Source organism: Lepisosteus platostomus, chromosome 3 (assembly GCF_059453375.1).
Source record: "Lepisosteus platostomus isolate fLepPlt1 chromosome 3, fLepPlt1.hap1, whole genome shotgun sequence".
Lineage (NCBI taxonomy): Eukaryota > Metazoa > Chordata > Actinopteri > Semionotiformes > Lepisosteidae > Lepisosteus > Lepisosteus platostomus.
The window spans coordinates 45,962,323-45,989,621 of record NC_142613.1 but is presented as its reverse complement, the minus strand read 5'-3'; the positions used below and the strand labels follow the sequence as shown (position 1 = coordinate 45,989,621).

At 34.7% G+C, this 27,299-nt stretch overlaps 1 protein-coding gene across 4 annotated transcripts; it reads right to left on the bottom strand.

The window, feature by feature from the left end:
- Window positions 1–1,631: 1,631 nt before the first annotated feature.
- Window positions 1,632–27,299, bottom strand: sim1a (SIM bHLH transcription factor 1a). 4 transcript variants are annotated; one of them, XM_088625722.1, is made up of 13 exons: window positions 27,087–27,299; window positions 25,451–25,572; window positions 24,509–25,116; window positions 19,873–19,955; window positions 18,159–18,248; window positions 17,848–17,956; window positions 17,665–17,750; window positions 16,842–17,041; window positions 16,627–16,733; window positions 16,042–16,189; window positions 7,306–7,471; window positions 6,537–6,954; window positions 1,632–3,458 (listed from the first exon to the last, which is right to left on the bottom strand). In XM_088625722.1, exons 3-13 carry the CDS (start codon window positions 24,681–24,683, stop codon window positions 2,722–2,724), a joined length of 2,319 nt encoding a protein of 772 aa, XP_088481848.1. In that variant the 5' UTR covers window positions 24,684–25,116; window positions 25,451–25,572; window positions 27,087–27,299; the 3' UTR covers window positions 1,632–2,721. The 4 variants fall into 4 exon arrangements, with proteins under 4 accessions (XP_088481848.1, XP_088481847.1, XP_088481849.1 ...); XM_088625721.1 differs by lacking the exon at window positions 27,087–27,299 and having other exon boundaries at window positions 25,451–25,861; XM_088625723.1 differs by lacking the exons at window positions 24,509–25,116; window positions 25,451–25,572; window positions 27,087–27,299 and adding an exon at window positions 20,080–20,637.

Sequence of the window (27,299 nt, the reverse complement as noted above, 5' to 3'; positions counted from 1 at the left end):
TAAAATGTTTTTTGTCTATTAGGCAAAACAGAAAGATGCAACTAGAGATTACAGTGTTAAAAGTGCAATTGTAATGAAAGTACTGAAGGAATCAACCAATTCATGCTGAGAAGCTAGTAAAATCACTTAAGCAAACAGTAAACACCATGGTGTAGCGATAGCATGCCTAGATCATGTCAGCTGACTCCTCTGTTCATTGACCTCCTTGATCCCAAAAATGGTCTTGTCTAATTCAAGATCCTCCAGTATTGATTTCCATCAACACTTTTATTTGAAGACATAATATCAATATGTCCAGGGAAATATTGTGTTTGGGACCTCCAAGCTCCAACCTGCTCGTGCCCTTTTCTTAAAAAAAATAAATGTTTGAAAGCAATCTCCAGTGCTACCAAAAATCAAGAATAATATGAGATTTAAAAAGAAATATGACATTATGAACCCACCATAAACACTATCGCATTAACATTTACTGACTTAACTGAAACATCTGCACAAAAAATAAAAAGTATTAATTTCTCATTGATACTGAATCACCCTAATTCTTGTGCTATACTTTTTTCCTGTTTGTCTTTTATTGACAATAATATTATATCTGTTGTATTAGATTTACACATTTTAAATTTCAGTGCTCTCCACATACTATGCTGGGATAATGTTTTTCTAGAAACATGTCCTTCTCAGACTTAATAGGGATATTGTTGCAGTGAGGTGTACATTGTATTTTAACCACGCAAACATATAATTACACATGTGTAGACCTTAATTATGCTGTTGGTTGAGAACTCATAATTGTAAAGCACAACAGTAAATTTAAAGTAAAACATGAGCTTGTTTTCATTACCATATATTTAAGAGCTGTTTCTTCCAACACAATGAAAATGGATTAATTAATTAAGTTTCTCAATGTAGCTACTTTCTTTTGATGTTCTAAAAAAACATCAGAGAACCAGTATGCATATTTTTATTAGTTAATAGGTGCTGTTGCCATATTACTATCTACTAATTGAAAAACAAATGAAAAAGTCATATTGAAACCTTTTAAAAAAATTTAAGTGTGAAGCTCAAAATGCACCTTTTTGAATTTAATTACCACAGGTGAAATGTAAATAAAAAATATATAAATTTTGGATTAGGTTTCTTTTAACTTTGTAAATATAGTAATAATGTCACAGGAAAATAAATATTCTGTGTGTGTATACAATATAGAGTCTTTCCTTTATCTGTTTCAATTTTTAAGCGAATATAAAAACATAACAGTTTCACTAATCATAAACATTTTTATGTTATACATATCTTGTGTAAAATGTGATATTAATTGGTGAAAGACTGTAGCTGTTACAAAGGGCTTGATTTTCAAAACGTTTTGTGTAGATGAAAATCAACAGATTAGCCAGCGGTGCTCTGTCTGTCTTTTACAAAATCCAATTGTGGAGATCTATTTTAAAAAGGCGTCAGTTCTATTTTCTGTTTATTCCGACTTTAAAGAAAGCTTCTTGAAAAATTAACCACAGTTGTATTTTAGGTACCTTGTTTGCCCTCTGTCTTTGCTCTTGATAAACCTGGAGAAGGCAGCACAAAGCCCAGGATTCCATTTCTTGAAATAACTGTCAAAAAACACATGCAGCCAGTGATCTGTTTGATTGCAACTATATTTCAAAACCAAAAGAAAACATTTTCTTCATTCACATAATAAATACATTTATGCACCTGTAGCTCAAATGTCATTTTGAGAGCATATTTACATCATAAATAAATCTAGTCAAGAAACATTGTACAAGTTAAAAGAAACATAGGTAGCCCAACCAAAAAGTATTTTTAAATACATTAGGAGAAATCAGAAAATGTACAAATTATATCTACATTTTAATATACTATAAGGCTACTGCTGACCTTACAAGGCAAGGCAAACTGCCAAATCTCCTGGATTAACCAACTACGAAGAAAAGAACTTCTTGAGTGAGGTCGTAAACTTGAGCAATAGATCACTTTTTTAGGTATGCTGAGACCAGCCTTCTCAAACTCATTTCTAATTTATTTTTCACTCCATGTGAAACATCTCACCTTCTCAACACAATACAAAATTCTTGTTCCATTATTTTTACTACGGAATTATGGCTCTTTGTCGACGTTCACATTATGAGCATCAAATCATTTTTGACTAATGGGAATTAGTTAAGAAAATACAGAATATCTTTCATGTTAGGTGTCCTGCTGAATTCACTCCTGCAATGTAAAGCTGTGCCACATTAAAATCCACCTTCAACCCAAATGAAAATGGTAGAATTATTCGACTCCCTTGCCTTAAGATAACATAGTAATACCTTTTTTTAATTTAGTCTGACTGATCAAACGTTTTCAAACTAAAATCATTCCATCCTTATCGTAAAAGATATATATCTCTGTTTGCCATACATCCTTCAGATCTTTAAAATCTATGCAAATGTAGTCAAAATGTGTGTGCCAATGCAGGGAGGCATAAGGTCACAATCCAGTTTATGATTAACTTGGCTGTTCCTTAAAAATTCACTAACGGATAACAAGACCTTCTAAAGAAACTCGTAAGCCTTGTAGTTCATTTAAATGTTTCTGCTTTAGATCATCACATAGCAATCCTTTAAGCCTTACAATTCTAGTGCATCTCAGGCAGACCAAACACTAACTCTAGTGAAATGAGTGCTTTAAATATTTGGGCAGCTCTCAGCACCACAACTTCTACAAATGTCAGCTTCCATTTGTGATTATGACAGATGTCCCTTTGTGTCCCTGCGCTGGATCCTGCTGCATTCGTAAATGCGAAGTCACGTCATAGTGGGAGCCATTGCAACCCAAAGAATAGTTTCGGAGGGTTTCGGCATCGTAAAGGTGCTCCAGTGCATAGCCAGTCAGGGAGTATGCATGCTTGTCAAAGTACTGACGGTGGTGGGAAGAATAATAGGAAGGGGAGGACGTGCAATGGTTTCCGTGAGTTTGGTGAGGAGAAAGGTCTGACTGCAAGTAATCCTTGGTTAAGGATAAACCAGATTTGGAAATTCTGTCCGAACTTGGGCTACTTATTCGTGACAGCGACGTGGGGCTGTTGTCCTGCTCATTGTCATGGGGACTTATCATCTTCCTGTCCCTGTGCTGAAGGTGGTCACACAGAGCAGAGCTGGTGACCGCAGGACCTCGGCACACTACCCCCTGTGGCTGAGTCTGTGGGAAGTCAGTGCCGAAACACGATGAGTGGGTCTTTGCCACGCCATTCAGTGGTGCCAGGTGATCCTGATTGGCCTTCCTAAGCTGCAATCGGCTCTCTTCCTCCTTAATCATCTGCTGTGTGGCCCTGATGAGCGTTTCTATCTTGCTGGGCTCATGAGGGCTGCTCTGAAAGTGGTCACTGCGGTATCGATCTCCCGAGTCACTGGCTGATCCAGGGTCTGGAGAGCTGACAACACTGTCTTCGTCCCAGTGGCCTCTCACTGCAGAAACATTGAAACACATTGAAAGGATCACATTTAGATTTGCCAAATAACAAAGTAAATTCTGTACATTTAGTTTGAAAATTAGTTAATTTTACTCAGAATTTTACTGTAATGGAGTTGAATTTAAAATATACTGAATTTCTGATATTAATATACATGGTGGTGACAGTGTGGACATAAAGACAGGTTTCTGCTCGTTACATTTTTACTATATAACAGGCAGCTCATTTTCATTTACCTAACAGATAATTGTTGTCTTGAGGATGATTTTCTTTTTTAGTTTCACGTACTGTAGCTAGAGTAGTTAATTGCTTTGCTACTACTTAAATGAAAATATATTAAAATACTGCTTAAAAGTCACAACATTACCAGGTCTGTCTAATTTCAAATAAAAATTGTAATATAGAGGCAAATATGTGTACAATAACCAACAGTAGTGACCTCAGAAGAAACAGATCATAATTGATTTTTATGAGGAGAAGGAAGGTCAAGATTTCCAATTCCAAAGATAGCTCTAATGAAAAAATGAAATATATAACGAACGTTCGGGAGAGATGACGACAGCCAAGTTCAATCAGTCTCAGCTGTCGGTAATTTGTAATCAATCATGATGTCATTTCCTCACCTAAAACATAAATACCATATGTTATCCTCTCCTCTCTTTTACATACGTCTATTGCATCCTTCCTTCTGCCCCTTGGTCACTCCTCACTCTGCATGGGGGTCCCAGCCTCCCTGACCTTTGGCCAGGAGGTTGGCCCTTAGACAAGCAGGTTGAGCCACATTTACTGTGACTAAAACACTCCATAAGCCTTTCAGTATGCTTAATTCCTGGGTGTTGCTATTCCTAGGGAACTAAGAATTTTTATCTATGAACTGAATTAATGTTTCAGAATCAAGCTTTTTTACATAATCACCTTCGTAAATGCAATTTATTTTGTAATAAATATACGATAGGAAAATCGAACTCACGTAAATATTCTTAGTAGCAAATTATACAATAAACAAACATCATGAAAGATGTTAAATGACAAATTGTCATGTTTTATTTTCATCAAAGCTGAAAAGCCTAATTTTGAATCATAGAAGCGTGCAAATTATTTACCTATATGGATGTACCAAAAAACGTCAGCTCTTAAAGCTTTAACTACACAGTTTTCTTAAGTGAAAATTTAACAGATTATACAAAGACTGTGTCTCTTGCAATTTCTGACAGACTCAAAGCTATTTCTTAAACTAGGAGATTAGGAGTGAGAGTGGATTTAATTTAAGATAGGAAAATCTTACATTCAAATTATCCTTCTGCATATGGATTGTCTTGCTGATATTATGCCCTTGGTTATACTCGAATCATCACTTCTTCTCATTAAATATTTTTAAGGTTACTAAAAAACTTGGAAAACATGTTAAAGTCTAATTAAAAAATATTGTTCTATGCAATATTTTTACCAAAGGAGATGAGGTGATCCTATTGCACCTATTTTTACCATGAACTAAAAAATCACAAATTGAATATGCTGGGGGAGGGGGGGGGGGGTATTTCAATTGTGTCAGTTGCCTTTTATTTTTAAAATCATTGCTTTTAGTTCAGATTATTTCTAAGCAGCTTCCACCTAAACACCACTGAGATTTTTTAATAGTCAGATATGAGATGAATCATTAAATAACTAAATATATCACAACTTCGGGAATAATCTAAATCCTCCTTGTCCATCAAGGTATTCCCCATAAATTTATCTTGAAAACTATATTTTAAACACCATTTCAAGTTTCATTTGATTTTGTTTTACAAAACAAATGCTCCGGCAAAACTTTAAATACAGTTTGCTGGAGCTTCATCTCACATGTTTCACAGACACCTACTGTATGGTAATGCATTAAGTCTACAAACAAATTATCTTTGGGTGATGTTGTAACTATGAATAGACAACGTGATTTTCAGATCTGGTAATATGGTATGTAAATATCAGGCTAGTAATCTAGGGTTCTTTTCTAAACTAAACACACAGTACACTGGGGACAACAATATCCATGAATTGATGCTTTACGGATGGTTGGAATGCTTGGTGAGAACCATTTGGCTTAACCTGCCAAGTTAATGGGTATCTTCCTGGTAATAGTACACAGAGGCTTGAACCCCAGTCAGACTGAGTGACCAAAGGGGTAGCCGCAAGGTGGATGGGGCAGAGGAGGGATGCTTGAGACAAATAAAAAGGGAGGTGTTTGAGTTCTATAAATGTAGCTACTGTAGTTTTGTAATTCTGTGTATTGATGGTGATTTAGTACAGCTGTGCGAGATTGACATGTCGTTGTTATCCCTCCCGAATTTCAGTTTCGTTAAAACTTTCTTTAAACGAGACTTCATGGATCAAAGTTGCATGTGATTTCAGGTTCGTCTCATTTTTGCAAAAACAGTTAAGAAGATATATTGAATAGAGTAAAAAAAGCGAATGTATGGTCTCTTTTACTGTGTGTTACTCCAGATGGAATACAGAATCCCTATTTTCTCTACAAATGAAAAGAGCCAGCTAAAATTAACATATTCTGCCTTTAAAACTGGGTATTTTTTTATTAATTTTATCTCCAAGTGGTAAATAAACATTCTGTGTGATTTATATTATTAATTATCTGCAATGAGTATCTGATTTATCTTTAAGGCTTTCAAATATTATGTTTGCTTCTTACACAGAAATGGCTGCAATTTTTTTTTTTAAAGTTCATATGCAATTATGATCATTAAGCATTTGGAATTATGGATTCATTTACTTAAAGTTTCATCCACGGCTCGGAACCTTGGGAAGCTTCTCAAAGCTTGCTGGGAACGTAACTAACCTTGTCAGAGATTTGTGATCTTGTTTCTTTGACAGCTAGAACATTCCACAATTTTAAAGTAATCTGGTTAATTGCTGATGGTGAAACTTACAGATGTGTAGGCTCACATATAATCTGAATAGTGTTGATATGAAAGAAGATGGTCTATTTGATTATAGCCATCAGGTGCAGCAAATTGTCTTGTTTTGAGCAACGTGAGCAAAAAAAACAGAAGAGCATTAAACAATAGCATTGATAGCTTACCATGGACACTGTGAACTGAAGCAATGTGTGGCATGCAGTTGTCAAATCCTTCCCTGTTTTCTGGTGAGGATTTGGGGACAGTCAGCAGGGAACGAGAGGTACTCCACCAGCTCTCCCTGGCGGGCTGAGGAGTGCCCAGAAAGTACCTGCCAGCCTCACACCTGCCCCCATCACAGGCCTGGCTGTGGTAATGGGAGTGCCTTTCTTCACTCAGTCTGGCAGCATGATCGAGGGTAAAACCGTAACACAGAGAGCTGCGGTCTGAATACTGTCTGTAGGCACAGGAGACGTCAGGGTGTTGGGAGTGTGGTCCCTCTCCGTGATCCAACAGTTGGGGGGAGGCAGAATCAGTCAACGGACTCCCACCCCACTGGCTCTCATGGTCAGACTCTGACCTTTCAGTGTGAAATCCAGAATACTACAGGATTCCAAAGAAGACAATAAGTTGTTTTAAACAGAACAGAATCTACTGAGCTAACTGCACAAAATTAAATAAGAACGTTCATTCACTCTTATTGTTTTGTGTTACTCTACTTATTGCAGCAGATTTTCTAACTGGAAAAAAAAGGAGCCGCTTTTTAAAATGACCTTTGTTCATCTAGTTTCTGGTTTATCATAGAAAAACAACATCAGAGTTTAACGTTTCAAATTAGTTTCCTTTGATCTCCAGACAAGCCGTCAGTTCAAGTAAAATGGTCTTTACTTAATAACTATATTCTCTGTTATAATCAAATGAACCTCTGTCGTGCCTTTTGAAGTGTTGTTTTACCTGTGGGTATGGAGAAGCTCTGGCTTTTGACTTAGTTCGGGCCACACGGGATTTGCTTGGTTTCCTGCTGTCCGTGATTGTGGGTGTAGAGTTTGCGTAAGAAAATGATGGCTTGTTTGATGTCACTTGGTCTAATGATAGCTGTAGTCCCTTATATTCTGTTTCCCTGTATAGTGATAAACAAAAAGACAAGTACATTTAAACTTTTACAAATCAACAAATTGGATACAAAATTGATTTTGCCCTGCTCCTTCCAATTGTGCTTTCAGGTTAAAATATCTTTATCACAAATTCATTATGCTATTGGTCTCAACACTCACTTGTTATATACTTAATATCTCTTAGACTAAATGAATACTTGTTTTTAGATATAGTGAACAAAGGAGGGTATTTGAGGCGTTATATAATTTGAAACATCGAAGTAGTTCACAAAGAAAATAAATATGCCAATATTTAGATTCACTCAAAACTGACATGTCAGTTCATAAATTTGTTTTAGATGGTTCTCTACCCAACAAAACCTGTGATTAAGAACAAGACTTGTAATGAGAAATTCATGTCTGGGTGCCAAATGTTTCCAAGGGGTTTAGAAATAAAAGATCAGGTGTCAAGACAGTTCCTACGCTGGCTCACAGTTGTAATTTGGTTCTCAGGATAAATACAGATGGATCTTTCCCAGCATTCACGAATTTGTATCCCTACTTCATAGCCCTTGCAGCAGCCCCTGGAATCAAGATAGGAGGTCCTGAACTCCTCGAACTTAGCAGCCATATTACCATAAGAAGCCAGAATGACCCCTTGAATAAAGAACTTGAAAGGTTCAGAAAACTTCCTTCTTCAACACAGCAGCCATATCACCCTGCAACTTACACTGAACCTCAGCAGGTGTGAGCCTGGTCAGTACCTGGATTGGAGACCTCCTGGGAAAAACTAAGGTTGCTGCTTGAAGAGGTGTTAGTGGGGCCAGCAGGGGGTGCTCACCCTGCAGTCCATGTGGGTCCTAATGCCCCAGCATAGTGACAGGGACACTATACTGTAAACAGGCGCCATCCTTCAGATAAGACGTAAAACTGAGGTCCTGACTCTCTGTGGTCATTAAAAATCACAGGGTGTTTCTCGAAAAGAGTAGGGGTGTAACCCCGGCGTCCTGGCCAAATTTTCCATTGGCCTTTATCAATCATGATCAATCTTCCTAATAATCCCCATCTATAATTTGGCTTCCTTACTCTGCTCTCCTCCCAACTGACAGCTGATGTGTGGCGAGTGTTCTGGCGCACTCTGACTGCCCTCACATCATCCAGGTGGGGGCTGCACATTGGTGGTGGTGGAGGGGAATCCCCATTGCCTGTAAAGCCTTTGAGTGGGGTGCCCAGAAAAGCACAATATAAGTGTAAGCTATTATTATTATTATTATTATTATTAATTATTATTATTATCTCATCCTCCTGGCCAAGCTGTTGTCCCCCACCCAAGGAGGCTCATGTCAAAGAAGACACTTTGTACACCCACCTAATGAACAAAGTTGCTGGATATGGGCTGCGTCTTCTGAATTTAATGAAGGCCGTCAGATTGAGGATTCAGTTTATTTCCATGGCATTCCAAATACATGACTACATACAGCAGGTTTCTGCGACATCAGTCCACCATACATTTGACTAAATCTTGGAGAAGTTATTATTATCCCTATTATCACTAAAACTAGTTAAACTAGAAACTAGACCTAAGCAGTCTCAATGTCAGGTGCCCTTCCAATGAACCTTACATTTTTATTGTATAATCTGCATTTTCTATTATGAATTGGGGGGAAGGGGGGGGGGGCGATGGGTTTTTGGAACTACAATAAAGCATGATCAATTCACATCAGCTTTTCCAATTAGAAAACATTTAGCAAGATTTAAAGAAAACATATTAGTAGAATTACATCTCATTTTATCTATTTTTACATACCGAAATATTAACAGCATAATCCCTTTTTTTGTAAAAACAAATTTTCCAAGAACAAGCACCCATTTAAAAATCCTATGCATGGGATATCTGTTACATGATACTCTATTTAAAGCCTTTCTGGTAATATGTACGATTATTTTTAACTCTATAATATCTTTGCTGGAACAATGAAATAGATGTTTTGCCAAAAATATTTTCATTTATTTTCTATGGTACTGCCTAACAATTCTCATGCTTACGTACTTGAAGGCTTAAATAATGTACTTTTGTGAATGTGTATTGTCCTATTGTTAAGACTGGAATTCTATTCTCGTAAAGCAAACACAGCTATCAGAGAAGTGTGTGCACACAGAGATTTAGCTTGGCAAAGAAACATTAAAATAAAATTCTCTTCCAAGATGCTTTTATAAACTATGAATTATTCTTAAAAAGTATTGCTTCCGTATGACAACTAGATAAATACCCCCCACTTAAAATGTTTTATAGCTCCCACAGATCATGGAATACAGTTTGGCTCATTAATCCCTAAATTAACATTAGGTAGGCTGTTCAAAGGATTAAACTTGTGGTAAAATGTGCCTATAAACCCTGTCACAACAATCCTCAGTTTCTGTTAGCAGAACTGTATGCTTACAATGATGAATAAATAAGAGCGCTATTAGAAAAGTTTTCCAGGACATTCGAAATTTTCTTGACAATTATTATAATTTAAAATAATGACAAATCCCATATTTCAATAAAGGCCTACAGCATGAACAATTAATTTTCTACAGGCTGTCTTCATAACCATTAGCATTTAGAATTCCAACAGAAACATAATACAGCAAATTAAATTTGGAATCTGTATTGCTTTAAGACCGGTGTTTCAGTGCCAGCCACAAGCCCGTGCAGATGAGTAAAACTTCAGTCACAGCAAAAATATACTGTACACAATGAACATTCATCTACAGTTGATACGCACAAACATGAAGTAGTCATCTGAACAACAACAGTAAACAGCAAAAAATCTATTCTCAGGCAACAGGATAAATTGTTCAAGATTTTAGAGACAAAATTGTTTACATTGATCCATGTACATGGACCTCTTTTTTTACACAGGAAGCTTTTATCCTATGCGACTTATATTGACATTTATACAGCTGGGCATCTTACTGGGGGAAGCAGGGTAAAGTAACTTGCTCAAGGCTACAACAACAGAATCTCACCCAGAACACAAACACACAGCCTTCTAGTTACAAGCCCAGAGCCCTAGCCACTGCTCCACAATGCTGCATTTACTGTACGTCTCAGCAATCGGCTCAGTTGCTCTTGTACTACACCAAATATTTTCACATTTGAAATAAAACTGTTTTTTAACTTCAGTTATACCTGCTAACTAAAAGAAAAGCAGAGGCCCATTACCATTAGAGTAATTCTATAGGGTTTCTTAATTTCACATTTTATATTGTCCCTCTTCTAAAGAATGAAATATAGACCTAAACTTCCACCTAATTATGATTGGATAGAATAGGAACTAGCTTAGAATAGTAAAGAGCATGCCTGGCTACTTTCTTTACTCACAGATCTACACATTTTAAGTAAATAGTTGTCTCATATATTCAGATCTTTTCTTTTAATTTTTGTCCAAAGCAAAAACCAAACTAATGTTTTTTAGTCTATGATCCAGTGAACTCCACAGCCCTTGCCACTTCGTACTGAATGTCTCCTTGTATTGTCTAATGCAATACATCATCACTCACAGAAAGTTAATCATTTATAGTTTTGTTAGTTACTGTACAAACATTGCATTGCTCTGACAGCCTACATTTCTAAGACAGACCCATTATTTGAATTAATTTAAAGCTTATCTGTTCCAGCTCTTATTGCTTGACCTATTAATGCTTAACTAAATATGCATTAAAAACCACTGTTTAAACTGCTTTTATAAGTTTAAATAATATTGAGATTGGACGCATTGCACTGATTATATGCATGAAACCATTGTTATCTTTTATTAAAGTACATAAAGGTGTGTAGTATGCACCCTGCTTTCTAAGCACACAAATATTTTTTTAAAATAATAAAACAGTTGAGTCAAAAACATCTGAATGTTGTAATTAAAAGTCAATAAATGCTTTTCAAAAAACTCATATTTGAGTAGTCTCAGTTGTGGTTACATAACATTTAGAAGTGTTTGTTGTTCATTCAGTATGTACCAAGCTTTTATAAATACATAACAGAAGGAATCAATTAGTTCAAATAGAAAGAGAGATTAATAGCCTTTCCTTGCTTGTTTCAAAACCAGAATAAAATTTTGCTTGCAATATTAATCCAAGAGAGGAAATTATTTCCACAAAAGTAAGAATTTAGTGGTCTTACTGCAGACCCAGACTTATTTAACATCAAATTGAGACGTTGAACAGTATTACAAATGCTTTCTAAATATTTTAAAATATTGTACCTTTTTAGAATGGGCATGTAATGTTTGATACACACCTGTCTCTTAAGATTATACGCATCTTAAAGTGCTTTTACGCTCTCCCTGAATTAGGAAAAATAATTTACAGTAGATACAGTAAGACCATTTACTGACATTAGTAAAAATCTGCCACAAATGTATAATGCAGCTGTTCAATCCTTCAAACTTAACACAGAATGTTTACCAAGTAGACAAAATCAGAAGGGAATCTCCACATATTTATGAATGAATACATCTATTAATTACATTTTGGATATGAATTATATTTGACAAAACTGAACTAGGACAATATACTTAATATAGCTCAAAAATACATTCAATTCAATATTCACGCACATATTATGTATAGACTTCCCTCACAATGTATGTATATACATCTGTAGTACACATTCAAAGTGTACGAAGGCTACCTGAAACCCAAGAGTCTATGTGGTGAAATCTTTATTATTACACATTAACACCGAGTGGGCAAGTCAATCAATCATTTTATGTGCTATAGAACCCTTTAAAACACTGCCAAAAATAAATATCTTCCAAATGGTTACAGTTTTGTTCAAAAGTCCAGAGGTTCTTGTTGGGGTTTATAAACCTCTCTTGTAACTATTAAAAAATCCTGTGAATTTCACACAAACACAAACCTGACTCTGTTAATTGAAAATTTCAAGATGCCAGTCATTCCCAACTAATTAAAGTGATCTGATAATGAAGAAGGGATCGGGACATTATCTCCTGCTGCATTTTAAAAGATTTGCTCTCAATGAGAAACAATTATGATGATACTACAATAAACTGTGAAAAAACAATAACACTGAAATTACATTTTTAATAGGATTTTCAATATTACAAAAGCACAAAATAGAAGAAGTTACATATAGATTTCCCTCAACAAAAAGCTGACTAGAGAAAACAAACTGGAATTCAGTATTTATACTAGTTGGCAGAGGAAACTGAAATAAAATCCTTTACACATTCTTCATTTTGCTGCTTTAAAAGTCATGTCTATGCTCAGTTCATACTGAGTAAAACATAAAAATGTGTAATTTGTGGACCTATAATGTTATAACAGCAACACATCCAAGAATCTATCACTATGATTTCAAGTCAAGCAGAGTTTTATGAAGCTTCGCATGTTTCATCAACAGGAAATCGATTGGCATTACAAACTGAAATCAGTGCCATCAATAAAACACAACCCAAACTTCACTAAACATTTCAGATTGTTCTGTCCGTTTGAGGTTTGGAAGTAATTTTCCTTGTGCATGTATTTTTGAAGAAATTCATATAGGTTAACATTCTGTTTTTAGGCTGTTTTCGTTTTTAGTGTTAATCTAAGTAAAGGTGAATAGATTTGTGACAAATCCATTCACAAACAGCTGCATTTGTATTAGCAAAACTCTCTTAACTGTGTTTGAGTGATTTATGACAGAATACCATTCCTTTATTTTAGAATTTATGTTATTAAATCCTGGAGTTCATTCCACTGAAGTCCTGTAAATGTTCATACTTTGGGATCTTCCGTTCACAATTCACAATGGGCCAGTTTATACAAGTGCTTTTTCACATGAATCAGCAATGTGCGGTGTGGACGTGTGGGTGGAAAACCTTTGAACATGCTGGAAACAGCCTTATTGTTTTGTATAGGACGTTGGTCTTTTCAGGTCAGATTCAGCAAAATGTGCAACTAAGTATATCACTAAATACACTGTTCATGCAATTGCACATCAAATGAAAAGTATGAAATTTCAGTTTTAAGGAAATTTCAGGAAATTCTTAATATATGGATAACCCTAAATGATGAGGGTGAGGGGTGAGGGGTGATGGTGAGGGAACCTTATACTGTATGTAATTAAGCTATAAATAAATCGTTGATTTTTTTAATACAGGACCATATAAGATTTATCTGAAGTTTTTACCACATAAAAACGGTTTTCAGTATCTGGAGTATTAAAACTGGGCCATTTAGAATGCCTATGTTTAAATAAGTGTGGACCACAACACTCCAGCAATGCATTACAAAATGGGGATTCTCTCTCTGAATCAATGGGACAGTTCTGTGAACATGGAAGCACTATATTCCAGGTAAACTGCACCTGGAGCCAAACAGACTATACAGTAGATGTAGATAACTGAAATAATACCTTCTATCTGTTTTGTTATTTGAAAGGCATTTCAAAGAAAAAAAAAGAGCAATCCGTAGAGAAGAGAGACTTTACTTGTAAAAAAATGCAAAGAAGTACCAAGTCCACTCTGATTTCACGAGACATAAAATCCCTCAGTAATGAAAAACCCACATGTAAAACCAAGCAACTGCTTTTTCCATTTACAGCATATACTAGGAAGACCAGTCTGCACTTCTCACTTGAGATGGAACATCTGATTGACATAAGGTAAAGGTAATAAAATATTTCAGTAATCTATAAAACCTTAGCGATTAATACACTTAAAACAAACTGGCAGCCATAAACTGGCAGCCATGGAATTGTTTTATTTTTATTACCTGTTAATTACAGAACATAAACCTTTTGATGGTTTTTGGCATGATATGTATTAATTCAATGTGCTTTACTTGCCACTAATCTCATTTTATCCTGAGAAGAGGTTCTTATATTATATCCGGTAATCTGCCTGTGTGTTTTTTCAGATAATAAAATATTTCAACAATCTATGAAACCTTAGTGATTAATACACTTAAAACAAACTTGCAGCCATAAACCGATCATTTTTTATTTTCATTACCTGTTAATTACAGGTCATAAAACTTTTGATGGCTTTTGGTATAATATGTATTAACTGAATTATTTATTTGCAACAATATGGAGTAAATAAATTCAGCACACACGCATGGCCATTTGAACTTCATCTAAACTGTCTGCATTATGAATCACAGGAGTCATAAAGAAAAAAACAAGTAGATAAGAGGTTTGTTCTATCTGGTGATAATTTGTAACCATTTACAGTACATGCACTGGTGTGCTGAATGATCAGGATGAATCAAAATTGGACAGTATTTCCAAAACTGATAAATCAAGTAATCAAGGAGTATGCGTTACAAGCATATATACAGTATTATGCAGTTTCAGATCTTCTAACAGAAGACCTTCTGTATAAACTTGTTTTATATAAGAAAAAAAATTCTGCTTAAGGAATTTCGGGCATCAATCTCTTCCCAGTGGAATTATATTGTTTTTTGGCAGAATGCAAGAGACTTTTCTACACAAATCCTTGGGATTAAGAGAGCAAAGATATACATTACAAGAGTTACCCAATCCTAAACATACTAGGAAACTGAACATCCTGTTAAATTCAGTCACCACCTCATTCTCAAATGTATGAAAATAAACCATGTTGTTTTGCATTATCTTGTTTTTTGTTACATATCTAATGCAACGTTCACACCTGAAACTGACTGTTAACTTGATTTCTCTTTTCTGTGGATTACGTACACTACTTTGCCAATGAATGTCACAAACAATAATGCAGAAGAATAAAAGGCCCAAATACAAATCAACATAAGGGGTATTAATTTGACACTAATTTACATTAATTTGTTTTTCTACGAAGAATGGTAATAGAGCTCATGGTAACAGAAATAATAATATATGAATCACCATTTTGCTTGTTATAGAAATTCTAATGCTCTGTAAATACTTATTGAAGAGCTTTCTTGTTAGAGAGCAGAATCTGATTTCTTAACTGTCAAAATAATACATGACTTGATTTTTCAGATACACCAACCTTAACAGGAACGTCTACAAATCTAATTTCTAAATAAAAAAAAACACTTTCCACAATCATAGATATTCCTCAGATACACCATAATTTAACTGTTGAACTTTTTTATGTTATTATGATCAATATTCCTCCAATCTGCAATATAAACAGAATGTTCTACATGTAAACATTAAGAGAATGTTTCTCATAATTTCGCAGTCGCATACATCTTCCATAACCATAATTAACTTAATCATATATATAATTTAAAATTTAATTTAATTTAAAATTTCTGAAAGAAGAGCTTTCCTTTGTCCTCTCTGCATAATGGAGAAACAGTATAAAGCACATCTGTTTCCAGAAAAGGAATATAGTCCACTATATTGATATGGAGCATTTATTGACATAACAATGTGAAATTTTAATTGAATTAACATCTTGGAGAAGCTGGAATCGTAGATCTATTAAAATATTAGAAAATGTTAAGACTGTCTTGCAATATTTTTTCCTAGTATTTTAGCCTTGTTTAAAATTCCAGGAAAACAATAATATTTTCATTTTTTTCCATCATATCTTGTAAGCTTACAGCTTCCTGATGTTATAAAATTATGACTACTTACGTCAGAACATAGTTAACACTGACTATGCAGTGCGGCCTGGAGGACCTGCTGTTGTGTACGATTGTAGCATAACTCTGGATCCATACCCATCCTCCATGTTTGGCAAGAAATCTGTAGTATTTTGTAGTGACTTGTCCTTTTACAAGTACTGCAGCAAAAAAAGAAAATGTTTTCAAACATAAAAAGTCAGAATGCAAAATAAAATTACAATAACACAGTAAATTTTAGCATAATTAAGAACACGTTAATTTTACCTTACAAAATGTACCAAAATACAAACAGTACCAACACAATGTACCAAAATACAGAGGGAATTGTCAAAGAATTTCTTTTTACCAATAATCTTGTTTTTTTTTTCAAAACGTATCCAAGGCTTCAAAGATTTAATTTAATTAAACATACCACTTCCTATACTACAAAGTTCTAAGGGTTAGACCATTCTCTAAGTTTCAATAATGACCTTAATTGCGTTGTTAAATTAAAAAATATTTGTACTTGTTTTTTGTTTCTTTCATTCAGGTAAACAACCCAAAATCTGATTATACACATGCACATTTTAAAACCAGAATAGATAGACCTACTCACACAGATGATGAGCACACCGTAAGTGAAAGGTATCACAGCTATGAACATGGTGGTAGAGGGTTTTTTCTATCAAATCTTGAGGTTCATAACCTGTCAGATCAGCAACTCTGTGGAAGGTAAGAAAAAGGGATGGTTTTAATTGTGGTAGGAGTCTTTCGTACAGGTAGACAGTTTCCGTGTTCCAGTTCTCCTCGGTTACCTAGTAAAATGCCTACCTGGAATCTAAAAATATCAGTTTCATGTCAAGGCTGGCTCGGAACATGAACATGTTGCTGTGCAGTTTGATTTCCGTGACTGCACTGGGGGGCAGTGAGTGGCCAACAGCCACCAGTCCTACATTCTGGTAACACCCGTCAAACGGAGACATGTCCAGGCTGTACTGGCGGATCTTCAGATACCCACTGCAATGAATAACCTGAAAGACACAAGCAAATAAATATATTAACTTGTTCTGATGCTGGCATTTGTGCTTATGTTTTTTTATCCTTATCATTGACTGTCTGATGCTAATGTATCCATAATGAGTTACATTTCCAGAAACAAAATGTTAGAAATAAATATAGGCCTCTTCTAATTACACCACACACAGTGTATTTGCTGGGTGCCGAAATGTTTACCACTCTAGTTGTAGGATAACTCTTTTCAATGAAAATTATTTTAGGGAATGTGTATATATTTCAATTTGTATTTTACGTTAGCCAGACTTTTAGGGTAAGTTTATCTAAAAAAAGCGCAAGGCTTTGTTGTCATTGCATGCAGCATTATACACTTACTACAGTATTCGTTTTAAGGGCAATGATTCATTGTAATTTTTATACAAAGTTTCTCTTTAAAACACCGGTCTCAGAAAGTTTATCTGGTTTAAAATTAGAACATTAAAACAGAATAGAATACAAAACCAAGTACAAAATAGGTCAATAAAAATAAAAGAAGACTCAAGATTGTTGCGATAAAATTAAAACAATGATGACAAAGAACGTTTTTATGAACTAAAGAAGAATTCTGAGAATTTCCAGATCTGTCAAGATTATTACAAACCTTGTATCCACCACATGTCAGTCCCGCATTTCTTTTCGCTAGTACGCATTTCATTCTTAAGAAAAAAGAGCGCTCTATTTCGTACTCTGAAATATAAAAAGAACCCCATTATTGTAATAAGTTATATACTGTTTTTGATGAAAATGTGCATCAATAACTTTCTTTTTATTTTTAGGCGCATACCTTGGACAAAGTGTGAATGATAAGGTTGGTGGGCTGTGAGCACTGCCGTCATTTCGTCATGATCAGCGGGGTGGATATATTCATAAATGCTATTTCCAGTCAGCTCTACCTGTTAAAATTAACTTTTGTCATTCATTTATAATAGACTTACCATACACGATCATTATAAATCAAGCCACATAAAAGCTGGTTATAAAAAATGAAATATTTTCTCTGCACGTTGCGCGGAACAATAGCAAGAGACACCGCAGAAGCAGACATTTCAGGGATGACAACATACAAATAAATATCACAGAAGAGTCCACGCATACCTGCGACAACCCCAAGTGCACTGACGCAGTTTCTGAAATGTACATTATCTTCCCATCCGGAGCCACGACAAAAATGAATCCATCTAACGTCTACGAAAAACAAAAAAAAAAACAACACTAATTAACACAGAAGAAAATACATAAATTAAAACCCTACATTATTTCAATATTTAAAAGTGTTTCCGTCGTATTATTATTGTTGATCATGATTATAAAGGAAAAGGCGTACAAGCAACAGCTTTTTTTCAACAGTATAATTCTTTACTTGAAAAAAGGGTGTTCTGTGCACGATTTTGAATACTAGAAAATATTTTACTGAAATTAACAGTGGCATTTTGCGTGCATATTTTCCGCATAAATTATTTTTATTACATGGTATTATTAATATATACATATTTTACCTAGCTACTACAATGCTTCTTTTAGGCCAGCAATATTATTTCATCTTTTTATTTGCGTTTTTATTCGTTTGTGATTATTACAACACTTGTAAAATAGATTTTGATACGGTCATGTTTTGGTCACAATATTTAATCGAATAATTAATGCGTAATATTAATACTAGGTTAAAATGGCAAATTAAGCAAAATATCGCTACATTGCAATTAGACTTTACTAGCATTTTGGATTGGGAGCAGCGGTGTACAGTGTTTTGTAGATCAGGTTAAACGATTTCGGCTAGTTAAGCATTGTGTTAACGTACTGCATTATAGCTATTATTTGTATCTTCGACATAAAATCTTAGAGCACAAGTTCCGTCTCCAAACTTTCTTCTGTAGCTCCTGAACATGCTGTGCTGCAGTGATCCATGAAGAATCAAAATATTTTCGGGAAGACACAATCGGCCTCGAATTTCAAATGCATGCGATAATGTACTATAAACAGGAGGTGCCTAGTGTGAACATGCTAAAGTCATCACAGTAAAGTGTATTCTCACATCTTAAATAGTATAAACACTTACTATGCCCTAAAAAGCCAAGGTAAACCAGCTTCTTTAAATAATTAAACCTTGTTCGACGTTTTAAACCTAAAGAGTAAATAAATTTTATATAATAACGAATAAACAGAATCTGAATTAATAATCGTTTGATGCCAAAACAATTAAAAGGCTAAACATATATACTGTTCGAAGTTAAGCTATATAGTTCAACTCACTGTACTCCCATGATAAATTAAGTAATTGTAATTTTAATATCAAATACACAACTCGTATTTTTGGGAACGAATTTGCACCTTAGTTATTTAAAATAAATAATAATAATAGCTTTAATTTATATAGCGCTTTTCTGGACACTCCACTCAAAGCCTTTTACAGGTAATGGGGACTCCCCTCCACCACCACCAATATAACTCTTAAAAGGCTACAATCTCCGAAAACCACTCAACAACAACATTAATAATAATAATAATAATAATAATAATAATAATAATAATAATAATAATAATAATAATAAGAGTGGTTTACAAACGCATATTAACGCAAATAAAACCAAAATTCATTGGCGGTGAATTTTTACTTTCAATACAGATTAACTTTAGGGGGGGTATTCAGAATAAAGACCTAAAACAGAAATATCCCAATACCATATCACAGCAAGCATCATTCACTTTATGAAAGTAAGAACTCTCCATAGAGTGCTGAAATTAGATATACAGTGACCAGTCAAAAAATATTATTATAGTACTTTAAGCCATTGTATAAACTTTAAGTTACCTGTAAGAGATGTGATCCCAATTCCCGGCCCACATTGTCCAAAGAACTTGTACGGCTTGGGTGACCCCAAGCTTCCCCTAGTCCTAAAATGAGAAATAATTAATCAGTAAAATGATCACGCAGTTGTGAAAAAACAGAATAAACTACTTCGACTGTAAACATTTAGCTCAGCATCTTAACAATGGATACTTATTAATTGCACAGCACCTGTTGAGGTAACATTAAAGACATTCCTGAAACTTAGTACTATTCGTTACGAGATCCTTCCATTGGCTTCCGGCTATAATTTCAGATAGTCTTATTACTTAATACAGATTTTATTTAAATGTCCGTATTTGGGGCGTTTGTACGCGTTATACGAGCAGTATACTACATATTGTAAGCTTAGGAGCAAAAGTCGATAGGTTTACAATATAAAGAATTAAAAACTTTAACACGTAGATCATTTCATTGAGATTGTAGCCTATATCCCTATTTTAAAATCAGGAGAAAGCCAGGAAATTCGATAAAGTAAATAAGAGTTGCTTTACTGAAATCCTGATTGAAATGCAAATCATACAAAAACAAACATACACTGGACGAAGATCAAAGCAAACTATGGTTTCCCATTTTGATATTAACCAAATATGCACTTCGCGTTTACATAACAGAAACAACAAAAACATCCCCTATCGGCTAATCGAACACACGGGACTCGGGAAACTCCAATAAAGGTGACAATTCCAGTTTCTAAAGCAATTGACGATTGATGAAAAACACAGCTTCAATTCGTCATGTATGTGATAACTAACATGGCGTTTAGAATTATTCAGTATAAAAGCCTAACAGTAACAATCGTCCTTTTCACTTTGAACATCGCTGTCTCGTAAATTATACTGGGGGAAAAAAGTATTTTAAAGTAAAATGACTTTCCATGAATACAAGAGAAGGTCCTGTAATGTGTAACCCGTGAAATGTAAGAGATGACAATATTTGATTGCACAAACTTCTTTGCGTCTATTACTGTTCCTCCCCAATATATTATACTGTTAAGAAGTACTGCATACCACCGAATTCGAGTTCTTCTTAAATAATAGAAGACATCCATAATATATTAAGAGCTACGGCTGCAAACCCCCTGCTCTACTTCAGGAAAACGTTTTTTTCTCCAACCTATGTTCGTCCACAAAAAGTTTAATTAATATAGTTCGTTAGGTGTAAACATTATCTTACATGCCACAAAAGGTCGGCTCGTCTGTTCTGTGTGATAATCTGCAAGAGTACTAAGATTTAGCTTTGGTTTTGCACTTGACCTACCGCGGGGAGAAAACGAATGCTTCACATCAGTCTGCTTAAATAAGGACAAAATACGCGTTGCCTTGAAATGCATTAGATTAGAAATAAGATCTAAAGATACTCTTGCAATTTGAAGAGGTCTAAACGCAGGAAAGTGCCTTTCAAATGAAAAGAGTAGCTGTTGAAACTAAGAAGAATAATTGAATCTTTTTTCAAAAGGATTTTTTTCAATTGCTTACAGGACTAGGGAAAACATCTCTCTGGTTAACGTATTACTGTTTTTGGAAAGGTTCCCAGTTACTTGGAAAATCAACTTTAAAATTGCTACAACCGATTAACTGAAATCGCTACCATGTTCACGTAAACCTTAGCCTTTAAACAGATGGCTAATATAATACTAACGAGCATTCAAATACTAAGCATTTACATTTATAGTAAAATAAATCTCAAGAAAAAGTAAGAATATATTCCTAAATATTATAAAAAGTGTTCTTTCTGTAAATAAAAATTAAAACAGGTTCATTTAAGGCGGTATTACAAGGTCCTCGTTTAAAATGCAAATAACGATCTCCTCAAGAAACTATTTTATAAAGGTGCATATTCAACTATACAGCAATCCAGAGAAAGCAGTGGAAACATATTATAAATAATATTAACTAATTCATTATTATGGGTGATATGATAATTATCTTTTCGTGTGTATCAACACTGGCATAAGCGACACTCACTTTGAGATGTATGATTTTGTAAAAATACTCTAACCTACTCATGAAAACACGCATTTATAGTTCTTGCAACTAATCTTACACAGACAAAGGATAGCTCTCTTAATATCTGATTTCACCGTCTTCCAGTGAGTTGAACTAAATTAAACTTCCTCAGAGTTTAAAAAAAGCAGTAAAACATCGTATGTTTTACGCTGCAGGAACAAAGTTATGAGCAATATACTTTGTACATCAAAAGTGACATTGCATTTTATTGTATAAAAGCGATGTTGGCAGTATTAGTTATAGTAAGAAAACGATGGTAATGGATTAATGTAAAACAAACGGTTCTTCATAACAGGAATTATAAAGCTCTTCTAAAGGGCCTACTACTCGAACCACATACAGTAGCACCTCACAATATAGCTCTTTATCCCTAGAAATCTGTTTTAAGTGTACATTTATTTCTAACCAATTACTGCGTTTTCTAATTCTCCAAATAACTCCAAAGTTATTTTTATCAAACTTAGTTGGGATGTTTTTATAATTATTGCTTGTATTATTTTTATTGCTGTTTTGTATTTATCACTTCTGTGCATAACCGTTAAATGAAAATATTCTAATTAAAATACGCAGCACAATTACATGTTTTTATACTTAAACCTATTTATTTCTAAATTAACATGACATAATAAAATTGTATTATATTTACTCTGTATCTATAATTACTTCTATAATTATATTCCACTGTACATTCCAAATGTAATGTGAAATAAAAAGTACATATCAGTCGCATTAAAAACACAATGTTAAACTGTATAATAGTGTTTAGGAATTACGTATTAGTGAGAAAACGTTTTGTCCTTTTCGGCAGTCTATCTGCACTCCCTTGTTAAAATCTTTGACTTTATCAGTTCTTCCATTTTTTAGGGCACATACGGCTAGATAGAGCTGTTTGCCGGGATTACGTTCAAACCTAATTCTTCTAAATTACTCTTAAAAAAGAAAGTGACGCGTGAAAGAAGCTAAATGAGAAAAACTTGTGGAAGAAAAATAAACAGTGAAACCTAACACTCAATCACTTTAGAAAAACAGCAGAGAAAACAACATCAAATCAGGAGCTCGGGTGGGAACGATTTCTAGATCAGACTATAAAACTAAATAATGCAAGAACAATCTTTTTTTATTAGAATATCTGAAATGAAAATATCTGTAAACGTGTTCAGTACTTTTGAACATTGCTATCATTGTTGATGATCAAGTGTTTACAATTTACGAAAAAGCGAAGTGTTTACAATCAATGTACTGTACGGAAGAGAAGTGTGGAATTCTCGCTCAGGAAGATTGTTTAAAAAATAACAGTTAACCCGACGTTATAACGTTGCTATATTTCTTGCTTTCATGTATTTTGTGTTTGCAACTTGACACTAATGTCCATTTAACACTCTCAAACAATTAAATGTTCACTTAATACGTGAATATGTAACAGATAAAGTACAGATACAGATACAATGAAGGTATTGAACATATATGTGTTTACAATACGCAGATGTAATTAACAGATTCTTAAACCAAATTTAGCTCCAAAAATATTTTCGTTTTGTAGGCCAAACATGCGAGAACTCACCCATGAAAAGTCTTCAACATAAATGCATTTCAATACATTCTAAACAGCTAATCATATTAAAAAGCATATACAAGATAAAATATCCATATGTTGTATCAAGTACATACCACTTTCACTTTGCATTTACAATTTCCGATACGAATCGATAAATTATTCAAGATTTGGGGATGCAATTATTTTACAGTCTGACATGCAAATGCTGAATTCGGACCTTTAACTTTAGTAACTGGCGACTTGGATCCGCCATTCCTTCTCCATCAAAATTACTCATATCCCTACAAGCAACACCATATGCTATTTCTGATCAAACATCGAGCCACACAGGCACCAATAATTGGCAAGACCTACTTGCAACCACGCAGAAAAGTAGCCCATTGAGACTGGAAGAGGTGGCAAATGATTGCTAATAAACCTTTTTAGGAGCATCACAGTCATCATTGCAAATGATAGGCTCATTTTGACAGCAAAGAACATAAAGCAATGCCATAAAATAAGTCTCACTACTGAGTTAAATGAAGCCAGTCATTAACATTAAAATGCTCTCTGCTTTTTGTTTTCTTAGTAGAGCTGATAATGTAAACATATTTACAAATAGCCGATTTCTGATTCGGTCGCGGTTGTACCTATATGTGTTTTCAATGGCCTACCGCAGCATCAACTCTGAAACTGAAAATCGTTAAAACACATATTGTTATTATACATACTGCCATACTTGCAGTTAGCGCCTGTCTTGATAAATTTCAACGCGTAACCTCGACCGTTTAGAATTATACAATGATGCAGCTAAACAGGACGAAACCGATATACTCCTCACCAGATACGCTTATTTAAAAAAAATAAATAAAATTAAACTATTTCTGGTGTTTTAAACTTTGTGTTAAGACAGAAAATCAACTACTAGTTCTAGAACTACCGCTAATTTAAAATCAGGGCAGACCATTTCCATGACACATTCCCTTACACTATATTCTTCCTATATGTATTTTTGTTTCCATAATTCCACAAAATACTCTGATTTTAGTAAACTTACCTTCGGGAAAAACGATTCTCATCTTTAAGTAGCTGGTTGTGAGCCTTATTATAGACGCTTTGTCTAGTTGGGATGTGATGGCTGATGGCAGAGGCAACAGTTTTGCCAGTTCGTAGAATTCACTGTTTTCTTTTTCCCGTCTTGTCCGGGCAGCATTTTTGGACTTTTCCTTCATTTTTTTTCAGTTTATTTAATATATAACCTCTATTCGACCCTTGTCCTGCTTCAATGTACTGACAGATCCGCCAGAAGACAATAAATACAGATTTATAGCTAACTCATCTTAACAAGAAATATTCTAGTTGTATTGAGTGGTGCTAGAAGGATATTTTTTACGCACTGTACCTGCAATGTATATCTAGGTATCTAGGTTCTGATCGATAATTTAAACTAAATCCAAAACGGGTCAGAAGAGCCTCGGGTCCAAAGTCACTTGTAGGCCAGTGTGGAAAATGGTGAACTTCTTGTCCCGTTTTCATGCTGGGAGAACAGGTGAAGCCATAATCCATTTATTTTACTTCACAATTTTAAGGCCAGGCATCTCTTTTTCCTTTACTGACAAATGTTGAAGTCCTCCATAGCGTTCTTGAAAAAAATAACACGTTCCACTGGGAAAGAAAGCAATATGTTACAAATTATCCATCCAATATTTTACGGTTATACAGTTATTAGTTTTACAACGTCAAACCAGTGTGAGGCATCGTCAGGGTTTGGAGTGCATTTACACCATAGGCTCATGGTCAAAATAATTAATACAAATGTGCACGTGCATTCTAGCTCACATCAGTGCATACACACGAATGGAAATATTATTTTGTTCAGTATCTGAGAACCAAACTCCACATATAGCAGTTTTAACAAATTAGCTGACGTATTTAACGCTAGTCGCGCACCCCACCGTTGCATTAACACGGATTTAGACAGGCTTGTGCAATAACTTACCTCAATTCACAGCAGGGAGGACTCTAACTTCCATTTTCATTCAGTCCAGGACAATTTAACTACTCTTTGACCCACTTCACTTCTCGCACCTTCTTTATTTTGAAGTCTTCGCAGAATTCCACCTGAGAGAGCAGGAGGAGCTGTTATTGAATACACATCTCTAATTTAGGGATGTGAGTGTCTAAACTAGTTTCCACCCCCTCCTCTCTTCCAAACTCTCAATCTTTCCTGATCTACCTAAGTCCTGCCCATCTCCAATCTTTGTCATAATCACCGCTGCTCTTATTGGGCAGCGAGTGTTGTGGTCGGTTTGGCTATTGGGCGGTCTTAACACCATCGTATCCGCGCTAGAAGTGAAACCGGGATTTCTCAGAAATACTAACCTCTGACCTCCACAGAAAGCAACGTGAAGAAAATTAGGCAGCTACGACGTACTTTAAAGTTGCCTATTCTATGTTTATACAGTTAAAAGCATACAAAACCAAACGGGCCGCATTCTATTTTCAGTGTGATTGCTTTGATTGAAAATTACTTTATGTAATTTAGGTTACATAAAGTACCTGGCTGCAAGGCTTGTACAGTGTTTAATAACTGTATTCCAGAAATCTTAGGGCATCTCAAATTTTATAATACTTAAGTATAAGTATGTTGACGAGTCGGGAAGTTTTCTTTCAAGAACTAAATAACCTTTTTTTTTTAGTTTGTGCTTTCCGGTATTTAGTTCTATGATTTACATAAACTTTAAAAATGAGAGAAACATGATTTCAATGTATAAATGTCAGGTGTAACACTGCTTATTTGGATTTCATTCCAATTTTTCCCTAATAGGTAAAAGTTAACATGAATAAGTGGCGGATAACTGTACTGCAAGCAGAGCTGACATCATCTTGAGTCTCTCCCAGGGATGTCTGTTCTTCTGCTTCTGAAGATTTAAACACAACAAACTGGCACCAGTCAGTAGCCGCGGTTTCCTCAGAAGGATCTCGCCCGCAATGTACCGGCATATATGTTGTTTCATGAATTTATTCCTTATTTAAAAAAATACATGTTATGTAAATATAAGTTATTAAGCTACGCTGGTATAATTGAAGTGGTGGTTCACGTGTTTCCATTCAACCTGTGCGAACACTTTTAAAAAGCTCATGGTTCCCAAGACGTCTCAAAGAAGACAAAAACATAATACTTTTTTAAATTATTGTAAAATTGTGTAAGTTCTGAAACTTTGAATGTATTTACATAAAAATTCCAGGCGATGTAACGTTTTAATTGCATTACTGTAATGTGGAACATTATTGTTCAATATACTTGATTATTCTAGGTTTTTTAGGATCTCGACATAAACAGATGAATGACTCACAGGAAAATCACATTTATGAAGAAAAGATGCATAATGTTAAATTCAATACTAACTGAAAAGTTTTTACCGTGTTACTTTTTTTCTACTTTTTGATTGTCAGTCAACTGTTAAAGGCACTATTTGAATAATCTTAACATAATGACCGCCTCTGTTAGGTGTTTCTTTTCAAGGCTTTTTTGATGGTTTGTACGCCTAGCGAATGAAGGTGAATATTTTCGTTATAATTACTTCAGTGATTAGAACAGTGGAGAGCTGAGACACGTGGAAACAAGGACTTACCTGAAAATTGTGATTTCAATAATCCTTTTGTTTTTACTTTGACTTCATTCGATGATTTCTAATGTCAACCTAAAAAAACTATGCATATAAATGATACCAAATAAATGAAACGCTGAAACGAAATAGCCTCAGTGCGAGTGGTCAGCAACTGGGGTCATTTTAAGACTAATGACAGTGATGTTTTCTCATTTGCTCGGACCTGCATTTTACTTA